This window comes from Marmota flaviventris, chromosome 4 (assembly GCF_047511675.1).
Source record: "Marmota flaviventris isolate mMarFla1 chromosome 4, mMarFla1.hap1, whole genome shotgun sequence".
Classification (NCBI taxonomy): domain Eukaryota; kingdom Metazoa; phylum Chordata; class Mammalia; order Rodentia; family Sciuridae; genus Marmota; species Marmota flaviventris.
In genome coordinates, this window is record NC_092501.1 from 131,446,857 (window position 1) to 131,461,719 (window position 14,863).

The following is a 14,863-nucleotide window of genomic DNA, read 5'->3' on the forward strand; positions in this document are numbered from 1 at the left end:
GAGTGGACCAATGGTACAGAATAGAGGACACAGAAACCAATCCACAAAACTACAACTATCTTATATTTGATAAAGGGGCTAAAAGCATGCAATGGAGGAAGGATAGCATCTTCAACAAATGGTGCTGGGAAAACTGGAAATCCATATGCAACAAAATGAAACTGAATCCCTTTCTCTCGCCATGCACAAAAGTTAATTCAAAATGGATCAAGGAGCTTGATATCAAATCAGAGACATGCCGTCTGATAGAAGAAAAAGTTGGCTACGATCTACATATGGTGGGGTCGGGCTCCAAATTCCTCAATAGGACACCCATAGCACAAAAGTTAATAACTAGAATCAACAAATGGGACTTACTCAAACTAAAAAGTTTTTTCTCAGCAAAAGAAACAATAAGAGAGGTAAATAGGGAGCCTACATCCTGGGAACGAATCTTTACTCCTCACACTTCAGATAGAGCCCTAATATCCAGAGTATACAAAGAGCTCAAAAAATTAGACAATAAGAGAACAAACAACCCAATCAACAAATGGGCCAAGGACCTGAACAGACACTTCTCAGAGGAGGACATACAGTCAATCAAAAATTACATGAAAAAATGCTCACCATCTCTAGCAGTCAGAGAAATGCAAATCAAAACCACCCTAAGATACCATCTCACTCCAGTAAGATTGGCAGCCATTATGAAGTCAAACAACAACAAGTGCTGGCGAGGATGTGGGGAAAAGGGTACACTTGTACATTGCTGGTGGGACTGCAAATTGGTGCAGCCAATTTGGAAAGCAGTATGGAGATTTCTTGGAAAGCTGGGAATGGAGCCACCATTTGACCCAGCTATTCCCCTTCTCGGTCTATTCCCTAAAGACCTAAAAAGAGCATGCTACAGGGACACTGCTACATCGATGTTCATAGCAGCACAATTCACAATAGCAAGACTGTGGAACCAACCTAGATGCCCTTCAATAGACGAATGGATTAAAAAAAATGTGGCATTTATACACAATGGAGTATTACTCTGCATTAAAAAATGACAAAATCATAGAATTTGCAGGGAAATGGATGGCATTAGAGCAGATTATGCTAAGTGAAGCTAACCAATCCCTAAAAAATAAATGCCAAATGTCTTCTTTGATATAAGGAGAGTAACTAAGAACAGAGTAGGGACAAAGAGCATGAGAAGAAGATTAACATTAAACAGGGATGAGAGGTGGGAGGGAAAGGGAGAGAGAAGGGAAATTGCATGGAAATGGAAGGAGACCCTCAAGGTTATACAAAAGTACATACAAGAGGAAGTGAGGGGAAAGGGAAAAATAATACAAGGGGGGGGGGAAATGAATGACAGTAGAGGGGGTAGAGAGAGAAGAGCGGAGGGGAGGGGAGGGGGGATAGTAGAGGATAGGAAAGGCAGCAGAACACAACAGACACTAGTATGGCAATATGTAAATCAATGGATGTGTAACTGATGTGATTCTGCAATCTGTATATGGGGTGAAAATGGGAGTTCATAACCCACTTGAATCAAAGTGTGAAATATGATATATCAAGAAATATGTAATGTTTTGAACAACCAACAATAAAAAATTTTTAAAAAAAAGCAACAATTGGATGAGGCTCATTTCTCAAAGAAACAATGGAACCCAAGAGAACTGAAAGATAACTACAACCAAGCTAGAATTCTCTAACCAGTAGAAATATGCTTCGAAAATGAAGGCAAATGGGGTTATTAAAAAGAACGTGGTACGAAAAAGATACTGCTGTTTGAATTTCAGTATTGTATGACCCCAAATTATGTTTTCTTCTTTTCTATTAAAAATTTAGAGCCAATATGATAATATGAATCCATCAGAAATAATTTTGGTATTGTATGTTTACAGAGATTAAAATTCATTTTTTATTCATGTTTTAAAATATTATTTCCATAAAATTCTCAGTAATGCAAAGAATAGAGAAGTATATAAGGAGAAGAGGCATCTGTTTACACAATAGTGGAAACATAGTAAGCAAACTGGTTTACTAATAAAATTTAATGATAGCTGATATTTTTTAAATGAAGGCAAAATTAAAGTATTTTCAACATACACTGACATAATTCATCATAAGACCTGTACTAAAGAACCACCTAAAGAACATGATTTTTTGGATAGAAAGAAAATGATCCCAAACAAAAGTATAGAAATGAAACAGAAAGAAATGAACACCCACAAAGTAAAAATGTGGGTAATTATATGTGAATATTAACCCAGAGTCTTAAATATCTGTAGAATTAAAATTCATGAGAACAAAATGAAAAAGCTTGATGGTGTAAATGGAGTTAAAACCTTCTAAACTTCTAGCATTACCAAGAAAGTGGTAAAAGTAAAACTATGTTAGACTTCAATAACTTTGATGCCAACCATAATCTCTAGGATAATTGTAAAATAATATACAGCTAATGAAGGAATAGAGAGAAAATGGAATAGAAATATTTCATTAACCTGAAAGAAAAAATAAAAGTAACATTCAACAGCTAGTACTAGGAAAAAATGGTAAGATAATACATTGAAATCTAATATTGACCAGTAATTGTATTGTGTTAATATTTTAAAACACCCCAATTAAATGACAAATTGTATCAGAGTGGAAAATAAGAACTCAATTATATGATGCTTGAAAAAACATTTTAAATATAAGAACACAGAAAAGTTAAAAATGAATGGATGGAAAAGATACACTGGGCAAATGCTAGAGAAAGATGACATACCTATATTAATATCAAAGTAAAACTTAAGGAAAAAATAATACTAAGATAAAATCAAGGGCATTTCATAAAGATAAAAGTCAACATGCCAAGAATATATAACAATTATAAATATGCATGTACTTAATAACATTTTCTCAAAGTACATAAAGCAAAAACGGTCCAAATTGAAAGAAAAAAGCAATATGCAAGTATATCTCTCTCCCTCTCTCTATATATATATCCTCATCAATAGAGCAAGCATCCAGAAAAAAATACATATATGTAGATAGAAAAGATTTGAACAACAGTTAAAAAATTATCTTACTTTATATATATATATATATATATATATATATATATATATATATATATATATATAAAACAACTGAAAAATATAAATTATTTTCAGATGGAGGTGAAATGCTTATGAAAATGTAAATCCTAACAAATTGAAAGGATTGAAATCAGAATGTGCAAACCATATTCTTTGTGCAGAGATACAGAACCTAGTGGAGTGGTGCTAGGTACCAGTAACAAAAATCCTCATACATTTGAAAATTAAGAAATATACATGTAAATAGCAAATGCACCAAAGATATTACATGGATATTAGAAAATATTTTAATTGAATGGTAATTTAGATGTGACATGTGAAAATATGAGATATAAGTGTTGAAAATATGTGAGATTCTGATAATTGATAATCTTGAGCATATACAGTAGTTCTCCCTCTTCTATGGTTTCACTTTCTACAGTTTGTTACCCAGAGTTAGCCAGTCCAAATATATTAAATAGAAAATCCCATCAATAAAAAATTTCTAAGTTTAAATTGTGTACCATTCTGAGTAGCAAGATGAAATTTCTGGGGTTGTGGCTCAGTGGTAGAGTGTTTACCTAGCATGTACTAGGCCCTAGGTTCAATCTACAGCACAGCGCTACAAAAACAAAACCAAAAAACCCTTCTCGTACTGCTCTCTTCCACCCAGGACATGAATTATCCCTTTGTGCAGTGTATTCATGCTGTATACACTACTCACCCATTAGTCACTTAGTAGCCATCTTAGTTATCAGGTTAACTGTCATGGTATTGCAGTACTTGTGTTCAAGTCACACTTACATTACTTAATTAATGGCCCCAAAATGCAAGAGTAATGATATTGGAAATTCAAATATGACAAAAAGAAGCCATGAAGTACTTCCTTTAAGTGAAGAGATAAAAGTACAATCAGATATTTTGAGATGGAGGGCACATTTGCCGTAGTCCGGCTGCAGCAAAATAACCAGGGGGGGTGACGAACAACTTGAGTACATTGATACAGCAGGAGTGGGAGCCGTTTATTGTAGGACAGGAGGGGTATATATACATTCCACACAGCTTATCTTAATTAACATGAACTAGATACAGCAGTCAACCAATAAGGAATCTCGAGTAAGGGGAGATCCAACATGGCGGCGGGTGCGGAGAGATCAAGTCTCTGACCTCTTCAGCTGCGCGGGCATAGGGAGTCGTAAACCGTCTAAATGCTGTTTGCTCAGGATCACTAGGCAATGCTGAGCTGACGTGGATCTGGGGCGAACAGTCTGGGCCTCTCAGAACACACACTGAGCCCGGATGGGCTGAATTCAAGCTCCAGTTCGCCTGCTTCTCGCAGACAAACTGCTGTGACTCAGCACTAAACGATACCGCTGAAACAACTGGTCGGCCCTTCTGATCCTACGGAGGTTAATGCCAACCGAGCCTTCATAGGCAGTGGCCACAGGATTGAAACAGGGCTTGGGAGAGACACTCAGGACCCACCCGTTGCATTGGTCACCCGACAAAGGGAACAAACGGTCGCCATTTGCATGAGATACCACCATGGCAGAGAACTGACGTCACCAGAATGCAGAGGAGGAGATAACTTCATTGAAACCAGCGGCGACAGGTGTGTAACCCCCTAGCCCTTCCTCTCCACACAACGGGGAAACCTTAAGGGCCCCTCCCAGCTCTCCCATAAGGGCCCCTCCCAGCTCTCCCATGAGCGTGATAGCCAGACCAAGGGAATCAGGGGTGGCATGGGACCCGCGGCACGGAACTCAATCAACAAATAACCCAATCAACAAATGGGCCAAGGACCTGAACAGACACTTCACAGAGGAGGACATATAATCAATCAACAAGTACATGAAAAAATGCTCACCATCTCTAGCAGTCAGAGAAATGCAAATCAAAACCACCCTAAGATACCATCTCACTCCAGTAAGATTAGCAGCCATTATGAAGTCAAACAACAACAAGTGCTGGCGAGGATGTGGGGAAAAGGGTACACTTGTACATTGCTGGTGGGACTGCAAATTGGTGCAGCCAATTTGGAAAGCAGTATGGAGATTCCTGGGAAAGCTGGGAATGGAACCACCATTTGACCCAGCTATTGCCCTTCTCGGACCTTAAAAGAGCGTACTACAGGGATACTGCCACATCCATGTTCATAGCAGCACAATTCACAATAGCAAGACTGTGGAACCAACCCAGATGCCCTTCAATAGATGAATGGATAAAAAAAATGTGGCATTTATACACCATGGAGTATTACGCAGCACTAAAAAAATGACAAAATCATGGAATTTGCCTGGAAATGGATGGCGCTAGAGCAGATTATGCTAAGTGAAGCTAGCCAATCCCTAAAGAACAAATGTCAAATGTGTTCTTTGATATAATGAGAGCAACTAAGAACAGAGCAGGGAGGAAGAGCAGGAGGAAAAGATTAACATTAAACAGAGACATGAGGTGGGAGGGAAAGGGAGAGAAAAGGGAAATTGCGTGGAAATGGAAGGAGACCCTCATGGTTATACAAAATTACATATAAGAGGTTGTGAGGGGAATGGGAAAAAAACAAGGAGAGAAATGAATTACAGTAGATGGGGTAGAGAGAGAAGAGGGGAGGGGAGGGGAGGGGGGATAATAGAGGATAGGAAAGGTAGCAGAATACAACAGTTACTAGTATGGCATTATGTAAAAATGTGGATGTATAACCGATGTGATTCTGCAATCTGTATTTGGGGTAAAAATGGGAGTTCATAACCCACTTGAATCTAATGTATGAAATATGATATGTCAAGAGCTTTGAAATGTTTTGAACAACCAATAAAAAAAAAAAAAAGGAATCTCCACACTTAATGGCTCGCTGGTGTTACTTCACAAACCACTCCCTCTGGCAAAATACCAGGCGCCATCTTGACTTGTTTACAGACCTTAACACACATTCACATACTTTTTAATACAGTATATTGCTGTAATAGTTTTATTAATATTCTTATTAATCTTTTACTGTGCCTAATTTATAATAGGTATGTACATATTGGGAAAAAACAGTACCTAATATAGAGACAATTTTAGTACTATCCATGCTTTCAGGCTCCACTATGAATCTTGGAAATTACCCACAGATACAGGGGAATTACTGTATGTTAGAAAAAAAGACTGGTTAAAAGAAATGACTGGGACTTTTCATAAAAGTAAGGGAACAGCGTGACTTGGAATCCCCCAAATCCCTATCTCCAAGGAACTGTTACTTTTTGGCCTATTTGGCAGTTTACATAAAAGCTTCCCTCACTGGACTTATTCTTACTTGAACAGACTCAAAGTTTTCTCTGTACAAATAGCCCTATTCCTCAGGACACTTGAGGGAAAATAATCAGTAATTAATATAGCTATTGAAGGGAGTGTTACCAACTGGGGCTAACCAGAGTCTGACTGACCCATAACCTAAAAGGAAAGGCTGGAGAATGAAATGAAGACTTTGAAAAATTTGACATATACCTGTGAATTTAGAAGGTCACGTGTATATAACTTGGACATAGCCAAGAAAGACCTGAGAAGGCCATAATCTCTCACCTTGGGCTGACTTTGAGGATTTGAACAAGCAAAAGTGAAGCCTAAGGCAGAATTGTGAACTGTGAGCATTAAAGGCAATGTGCGTGCACACACACACACACACACACAGACACACAGTCCCTCATCAAGGAAAGGGAAACTTACTAGTTTAGAGAAATCTCTGTGAAACTCTTAGCTCATGATCTGGCTGTCTATTGACTGAAATCTCTGAAACTGTGAGCCCCTGAATAAACTTTCCTCCTCTAAACTTGTTTTTATCAGGTCTTTTAGTCAGGGCAGTGAAAAAGCTGACTAAAAATTGCTACCAGGAGTGGGGCCATTTCTGTGACTAACCTGACCATGTGGTTCATAAGCTTTTGGAGCTTTTTGGAATCAGTGGGAGAAATTTTAAGATGTTTAACAGTGCAAGCTAGAAATGCATTAGATTGTTTTGAGTGGAGATTAATGGGTGATTCTGATGGGAGTCAGAAGACCAGAATGCCAATAAGACTGCAGACAGTGAAGACAGGGCTCATGAGGGTTTAGAGGAAAAGGAAGACTCTATAGGAATTTGGAGAAGAGGCCATTCATGTTATGTTCTGGCTGAGAAGTTGTCTGCATTTGTCCTGAGACTTTCTGCGAAACTGATTTTTAAGAGCCATGGACTTCTTAATCAAGTGCAAGAAAATTCTAGACAGCATAGCATTCAAGTGGTGGCATGGATATTGCTGGAAGCTTTTAGCCAAATTTTTGTGATAATCAGGAGAAGAAAGCAGAACAGAAAGATTTGAAAAACTTGGACTTGAAAGATGGGATTAAAACTGGGGCTGAGGAAGTTGCAGTTGTTACAATGACTGCCATGAAAAAAAATGCTAAAGATTTTGCCCAAAGATAGTAAGAGAGATGGCTTGAGGGCATCTTAGGAATTTTCAAGACCACACCCATCTCAGGCTCAAGGGAGTAAAAGTTCCATTGAGAAGAGACCAGTGTGTTGCAGTAATTCACTTGCAGGTCAGCATGAGAAAAGAAAGAAGAAGCAGAGCAAGCAAAGCAGCAGCAGAAAAAAAGTCCTTTATTGTGTACAAGCAATCTTTTTATAGTATTGTGAACAAAGAAGGCAGCCTTCCAACATCAATAAATCAGGTCTTTCAGCTAATTAAACATAGCATACAGAAGTTTTACTTTCTAATCAGAAGTGACCCACTTCTCATGGCTAATCTACTCTTGGCCTGGAGCATGCCGAGCTCTGCTCTTGTTAAGAACAGATAATAAAATTTTTCTCAGCGCCCTCTTAGCCCACTTGGCAGAACATCCCGTTTGCAGGCAAGTCCTCCCAAGGACAGCAGACACCTCGTTTTCAAGCATGTCCGCTGTTACCTATCTATACCTTGACAGAATATCCCGTTTGCAGGCAGACTCCATCAAGGACAGTAATAGTAACACTGTCACATCTGATTCTCTACACCAGTGGGGCACCCTGCTTGCATAGGGCAGCCTAGGAAGTTTTTTCAACATGTTCAGCCACCCAGGCACTCAGAGGCTGCTGCAGCAAGATTCCCTAGAGGCTTGGCTATTGCTTGAGATGGCAGCAGACTTTGCTGTCAACCACATGGTGTTGGTTCTGCAGGAATGTAAGATGCTGGAGTTAGGGGTTCATGGAGGCTTACACCAAGATTTTAAAACAAGGACAGGCAAAGTACAGCAGGTTGGAGTCCTTGCAGGTAACTCCATGATGCATGGAGATGTTAAGAGAAAGCCGAAGCTGCAGTGGAGATTACCCTGTAACATCTGCTGAGGAAGGCTGCAGAAATCGAGCTGAGACAAGTCAACAGAAATGCCACTTAGTCTGCAACCAACAAGGCCACAGGGTTAGACCTCTGGACAAAACATCACCATGCCCTGTGCTCCAGATGCTGAATGTGGAGCTACAGGACTTTTTTTTGCCCAGTTGGATTTCAATCTTGCTTTGGTTCCAACTCTTCTTTCTAAGCCCCTATTTTTGTGAATGAATATGTCTATATATTGGATACTTGTAAATTGGTTTTGATTTTTATGGGAGCTCATGATGAAACCTTATCCTGAGTCTCAGAGGAGACATTGAACTTATACTTTTGGGCAATCTTGGAACTGTTGAGACCATAGGGACTCTTGGAAATGAACTAGATATATTTTTAATTGTGAGATGGTCATTAGATTTTGCAGGGCAGAGGTGGAATTTTATGGTTTGTATGTGATGTTTCCTCCAAAAGCTCATGTGTGACAATGCAAGAACATTCAGAGGTAAAATGATTGGGTTATGAGAGCCTAAATGCTATCAGTGAATTAATCCCCTGGTTGGATTAATTGAGTGAAAACTGAAGGTGAGTACAGTGTGGCTGGAGGAGGTGGGGCATTGGGGTCTTGCCTTTTGGGTATGTTTGTATCTGGTAAATAGAGTCTCTTTCTGCTTTTTGATCATTTTGTGAGCTACTTCTCTTCTGCCACGAAGTTCAGCCTTACCTGCAGCCCTGAGGAATGAAGCCAGCTGTCTATAGACTTGAGATCTCTGAAACTGTGAGCCCCTGAATAAGCCTTTTCTAAAATTGTTCTTGTCCTGTCTTTTAGTCACAGCAGCAAAAACCTGACTAAATCAACTAAGTCAACAAAACAGACTTCAGTAGCCACACGGGATAAAAAAGACTTTATAGAATTAGTCAAGGAAAATCACTAAACAAGCAAAAATAAAAAAAACATCAACCAATAAAGACCTTTTTGGGGAGGGAGAATCTCATTTTCAGAGTTACCATATTATATTATTTAAAATTGCATAATTCTAAATGTTCGACTTCAACGAAAACTTTCGAGACATGCAAAGAAACAAGAAAGAATGGATCATACATGGGAAAATAGTCAATGGAAATGATTATTCTCTGAGTTTTTCTCCTTTTGGTTAGAAACCATCCCTAAGGAAGTACAGACATTGGACTTACTAAACCAAGGTTTTAAATCAGCTGTTATAACTATGGTCAAAGAAACCATGCATAAAGAATGAACAGCCTACTACATGATTTGAAAATAATTTGATTCTTATTCTGGCTTCTTTCTGATACAAGTACTTTAAGATATAAATGTTCATCTGAGTACTGCTTCATTCCAGAGATCCTGATATTTTAAGCTTTTATTATCACTTAGATTGAAGCACTTTTTATTTACTTTTCTTGTGCTTTCTTCCTTGACCTCTGAGATATTTATAAGTGTGTGCCATTTAATTTTGAAATGATTGACATGTGGGGGTGGGGGTTCTATATATCTTAAGGTGATTGATTTCTAAGGTAATAAATCATGCAGGAAACCTAGTCTGTATGATTTCACATTTTAAAAAAAGTAATGTAAATGCTTCTTATATTGATCATATTGGTTACATACATGTCAAAATTGATCAAATTGCATACTTCAAATATGTGCATTTTATTATACTTCAGTTTTACTTCAATAAAGCTATGAGGGGGAGGATGAATGGGAAACATAAGAACTATGTATCACTTGATAGAGACTATCAATAAAGAGATGGAAATTATATATAAAGAACCAAATAGAAATTCTGGAAGTAAAATGAAAATATTTGGAGAAATACTGGATAGACTAGAGTCTATCGATGAATGACTAGATGAAGAAACTGTGGTACATGTTAGTATCCAAAGAAATGGTATTCAGCCGAAAGAAGGTGTTACGGTTTGGATGTGAAGTGTCCCCCAAAGGCATGCATGTGAGACAATGCAAGAAGGTTCAGAGGAGAAATGATTGGATTGTGAAAGCCTTAATCCAATCTGTGAATTAATCCTCTGATAGAGATTAACTGAGTGGTAACTGAAATGGTAGGGTGTGCGTGGAGGAGTGGGAATTAGGATGTGGCTTTGGGATATATTTATTTTATCTGGCAAGTGGAGACCTCTCTCTGATTCTTGATCACCATGCTGTGAGCTGCTTCCCTCCGCCACACTCTCCTTCCATGATGTGCAGCCTCATCTCAAGCTCTGAGAAATGGAGCTGGCCTTCTATGGACTAAGACCTCTGGAAATGTGAGCCCTCAAATAAACTGTTCCTCCTCTGCAGTTGTTCTGGTCAGACCCTTTAGTCACAGCAGTGAAAACCCTGACTAGAGCAGGAGATCTTGCCATTTGCACTAACATGGTTGAATCTGAAGGACATTATGCTCAGCATTTTACATCAGACACACAGAGAAAAATCCTGTATGGCCTCACTTATTTGTAAAATCTAAAAAGTGAAATTCATAGAAACAGAATAAAACAGTGAGTGGTTGCCAGGGGTGAAGATAGGACAGGAAGGAAATGGGAAGAGGAGACCAAAGGACACAAAGCTGCAGACTTGTAGGATGAACAATTCTAGAGATGTAATTATATTGCCTTCAGGGTTTTTGGGAGGAGCAAGTTTAGGGTTCTCTCGACATATGCACACAAAAAAGGCAACTGTGAGACAATGGATATGTAAATTTGCTGAACTATAGTAAAAATTTCACTGTGTAAAAAAAAGCCTCAGTTGAAAATGAAAAGCTAAGTACAGAGGCTCAGCAGCAGATTGAAAGTGACAGAAGAAAGAATCCATTAACTTACAAATGAAGTCAGTTCAAACTATCTAAGCAACAGAAAGAAAAATGAATAGAGTCTCAGATAGCTGTGGAACTCCATTCGATTACAAACACATACATCATATAAATCCTAGAGGAAGAAGAGAGAAAGGGGAAGACAGAATACTTGAGGAAATAAAGGCTAATTTTTTTTCAAATTTGATGAAAAAAACACATAAAATCTGCACATCCAAGAATCTCAATGAACTCTGAGTAGGATAAACTCAAAGAGATTCACACCAAGACACATCAAAGGCAAACCATCAAAAGACAAAGAGAGATACTTGAAAGCAGCAAGAAAAGTAACTAGTCGCATACAAACCATGTCCTGATACGTGATTCCCCAGAAGCCCACTCCTAGAAACAATCCAGATAGAATCTGAGGTAACAATCATTGGTGAATCACCAACAGAGCCACCTATGGGTGGAGTCCAAGATGGAAGACATCAAGGTCTTTCAAACCTTCAAATACTCTCTCTTTTCCATAAAGTCCCTTACTGGGGCCCTCTCTATCCTTTGAGCCAAACCTGACAAGGTACAAAGGGGTCAAGCAGTGTTTGGAGAGCCTGTGGGTGTGCATCACCAGGCTCTGACCCCACAATGACTGCCTGCCCTCGGAGGGCTACAGGATTTGCCCAGTTGGGAAACAGCACAGAGGTGAGTCACCATGGCTTTTGATTGCTTATCATTTGTTCTAAGCATAAGGTGATGTGTAACAGTTCCCTTAAAAATAAGACCTTGAATCATCTTGAAGTATGATTGTGAAGACCAGGCATGTTTAATTCTTGTTTTTCATGTCTTCAGAGATGTACATCTTCAGTTTCATATTGTGTTTTACATCTAAATACATCTGCCTATTTGATGGTGAGCATCTTAATGGATAGGGCTTGATGGTTTATGGAACGTGTGATGAGGGAGAGGAAGAGCTCAAGAATGAACCCTGGGTTTCTGGTTTGTGTGTCTGGGGAATGGGGATGCCACCAGCTGCCATAGCAAACCCACCATCTCTTCACACACACACACACACACACACACACACACACACACGTTTCTCCCCCTCACCCTACTTCAGAAAGGAAGATGACAGGGAAAACCTGGAAAGTCTCCCCCAAAGTTCTCATGTTGCTCCTCTGTGGTGCTTGATGAGGTACACAAGTGAAGCCAGATCCTAACGGCTTCTTCCAGAAAGCGTAAAATGGAAAACAGTTTTCCTGGCTAGTTCTGGTATTGGATACCTTAGCTATTGGCAATGTTTGGAGGTCTATTTCTCCTTTCTTCTTCCCTCCCTCCTTCTTTCCTTCCATTATCATTTAGTTCATTGTGAACACATTTTTATAACAATCCACATCCAACCACCACCCAAGCAAAGAAACAGAACACGGCCAGCCTCTGAGGAGTCCCTCTCAAGTGCTGCTCAAAGCCCATGGGAAACCCCCACATCACCCTCCACCCCTCATCACATGACTAACTGCAACCTTGACCCTGGGACTGACTTCCTTGCATTTCTCTTTTGTTATCACCCAGTATGTTCCCCTAAACAACAGAGTTTAGTTTTGTTTGTTTTGAAACTTGATTCTTTGAAGCCCCTTGATCCTGCTTTTGTCTGTTAGCACTGAGGTTCATCCATTTTTTTTGCATGTGGCCCAACGCATGGCTATGCCACCATTTTCTATTCCTTCTACTACGATGATCCTTGGATTGCTTCCAGGGTAGCATTTACGAACGTGAAGTCTTTGGATAGGCTGTTGTGCATCCTGGCCACAGTTCACGAGTCTCCTCAGGGTTCCACTTCCTCTGGGAGTGGGAGTGGAGCTCTGGGTCATGCAGTGTCTTCACCATCACCCCATAGTATTTGATATTGTGTGAACGTTCCTCTTGTTCCACATTCGCAATAATATTTGGCATTGTTCACCTTTTTGCTTTAATCCTCTGTTCCCAAAATGCACTCTTCTACCAAAACAAATCTCCCCACACACCCCCCACACCTCCCCCCACACACAGGTCAGTGGATGTCACCCTCCAATTCCCAGATGGCTTGTAAGGAGGACATTCACCTTTGAGGCTCCTGCTGCTCATGAGAAGACAGGCACAATTCTCATGAGAACCCCAAAACCTTGAATGAATCCTGTGTAATCTAACAGAAGGAAACCCTCTAGGGTACACAAGTGAGGTACAGAAGTGAAGCCAGATTCTAATGGCTTCTTCCAGAAAGAAGCCCTTTCTAGCCCTCCTAGGGGACTGTGGTGCTTTATTGCTTGAAAGAAAAATCTATTTGTGTCCTACCTCTTATCATGCCACCCTTTTGTGCTCTGATTTCCTGGTTTAGAATCACTCTCCTTGTTGGCTGAGATTCTGTTTTTAGCAGCCTTGAGCTTGAATGTATTTATCAGCCCAAGCTATGTCCCACCCAGCATGTTCTCTACCAATAACACTTACCCAAGGAACAGAGGGCAAAAGTATGGACATATGTCCTACCCCCAGCATGTGACAGTCATGGACAGTGTTCTCTCTGGTGCCCCCACAGGGTTTGACCAGCTGCCCTGGACTTGGCCGACAGCCCTGTTCTCCATCCCAGCCACCCACCATTCTGGCTGCCTAGGAAGATGTTTCCTTTCAAGGTGAGCAAGTGGATGGGACTGGCCTGCCTCCGGTCGCTGGTAGTCTCCTCACCCAACATCCGCCAAAAGAAGCTAATCCACAAGCTCCAAGAGGAAAAGGCGTTTCGGGAAGAGATGAGAATTTTCCGTGAGAAAATAGAGGACTTCAGGGAAGAGATGTGGAATTTCCGGGGCAAGATCCGTGCTTTCCGGGGCCAGATCTTAGGTTTTGGGGAAGAGGAGAGACCTTTCTGGGAAGAGGAGAAAACTTTCTGGAAAGAGGAAAAAACCTTCTGGGAAATGGAGAAATTTTTCCGGGAAGAAGAGAAAACCTTTTGGAAGAAATACCGTACCTTCTGGAAGGAAGATAAGGCCTTCTGGAAAGAGGACAACGCCTTATGGGAAAGAGACCGGAACCTTCTTCAGGAGGACAAAGCCCTGTGGGAGGAAGAAAAGGCCCTGTGGGTGGAGGAAAGAGCCCTCCTAGAGGAGGAGAAGGCCCTGTGGGAAGATAAGAAGTCCCTTTGGGAGGAAGAGAATGCTCTCTGGGAGGAAGAGAAAGCTTTCTGGGTGGAAGGCGGCGGCCACATTCCCAGGGAGCTGGTGCCTGCGGACGGGCCCTACAACGCCAATGGAGGGCCGCAATCCCCAGCCTTCCCCAGAGGCCGCGCCTAGTGAGCCCAGGAAATGCAGGGCCACGGGATCCAGACTCCCCTGGACTGGGATTCAAGTCCAGGGTCATCCCATGTGCTAGAGAAAATAAGTGCTTATTTGTCTCCTTGCTTTGAAAGATCTAATAAAATCCTGAGGAGAGGTTTGAAAAACCAGGTCTTTGAGGAAGGCCGGCTGCCCTTTTTCCATATTCTGTGATTTTTCCAAGGTCACAGTCCCAGTCTACAGTCTGTATTGCTGGCCACAGGGCTTGGTTCCAGGCAGTTCACAATGTCCCCAGCCTGGGTTTCTGCATACAGCTGCTATCCCTCTCTTCAAGAGTAGGAACACAGATGGAGAGGCTCAGGCAATGCCAGCTAGCGACACTAGGAACAGAGAGGGACTGAGATATCCCGCAC

At 40.6% G+C, this 14,863-nt stretch overlaps 1 protein-coding gene across 1 annotated transcript; it reads left to right on the plus strand.

Moving 5' to 3' along the window:
- The first annotated feature begins 13,799 nt into the window (after positions 1-13,799).
- Positions 13,800-14,468, plus strand: Ccdc70 (coiled-coil domain containing 70). Its single transcript, XM_027928749.3, has one exon. The coding sequence runs from the start codon at positions 13,800-13,802 to the stop codon at positions 14,466-14,468; it is 669 nt and encodes a 222-aa protein (XP_027784550.2).
- Positions 14,469-14,863: the final 395 nt, after the last annotated feature.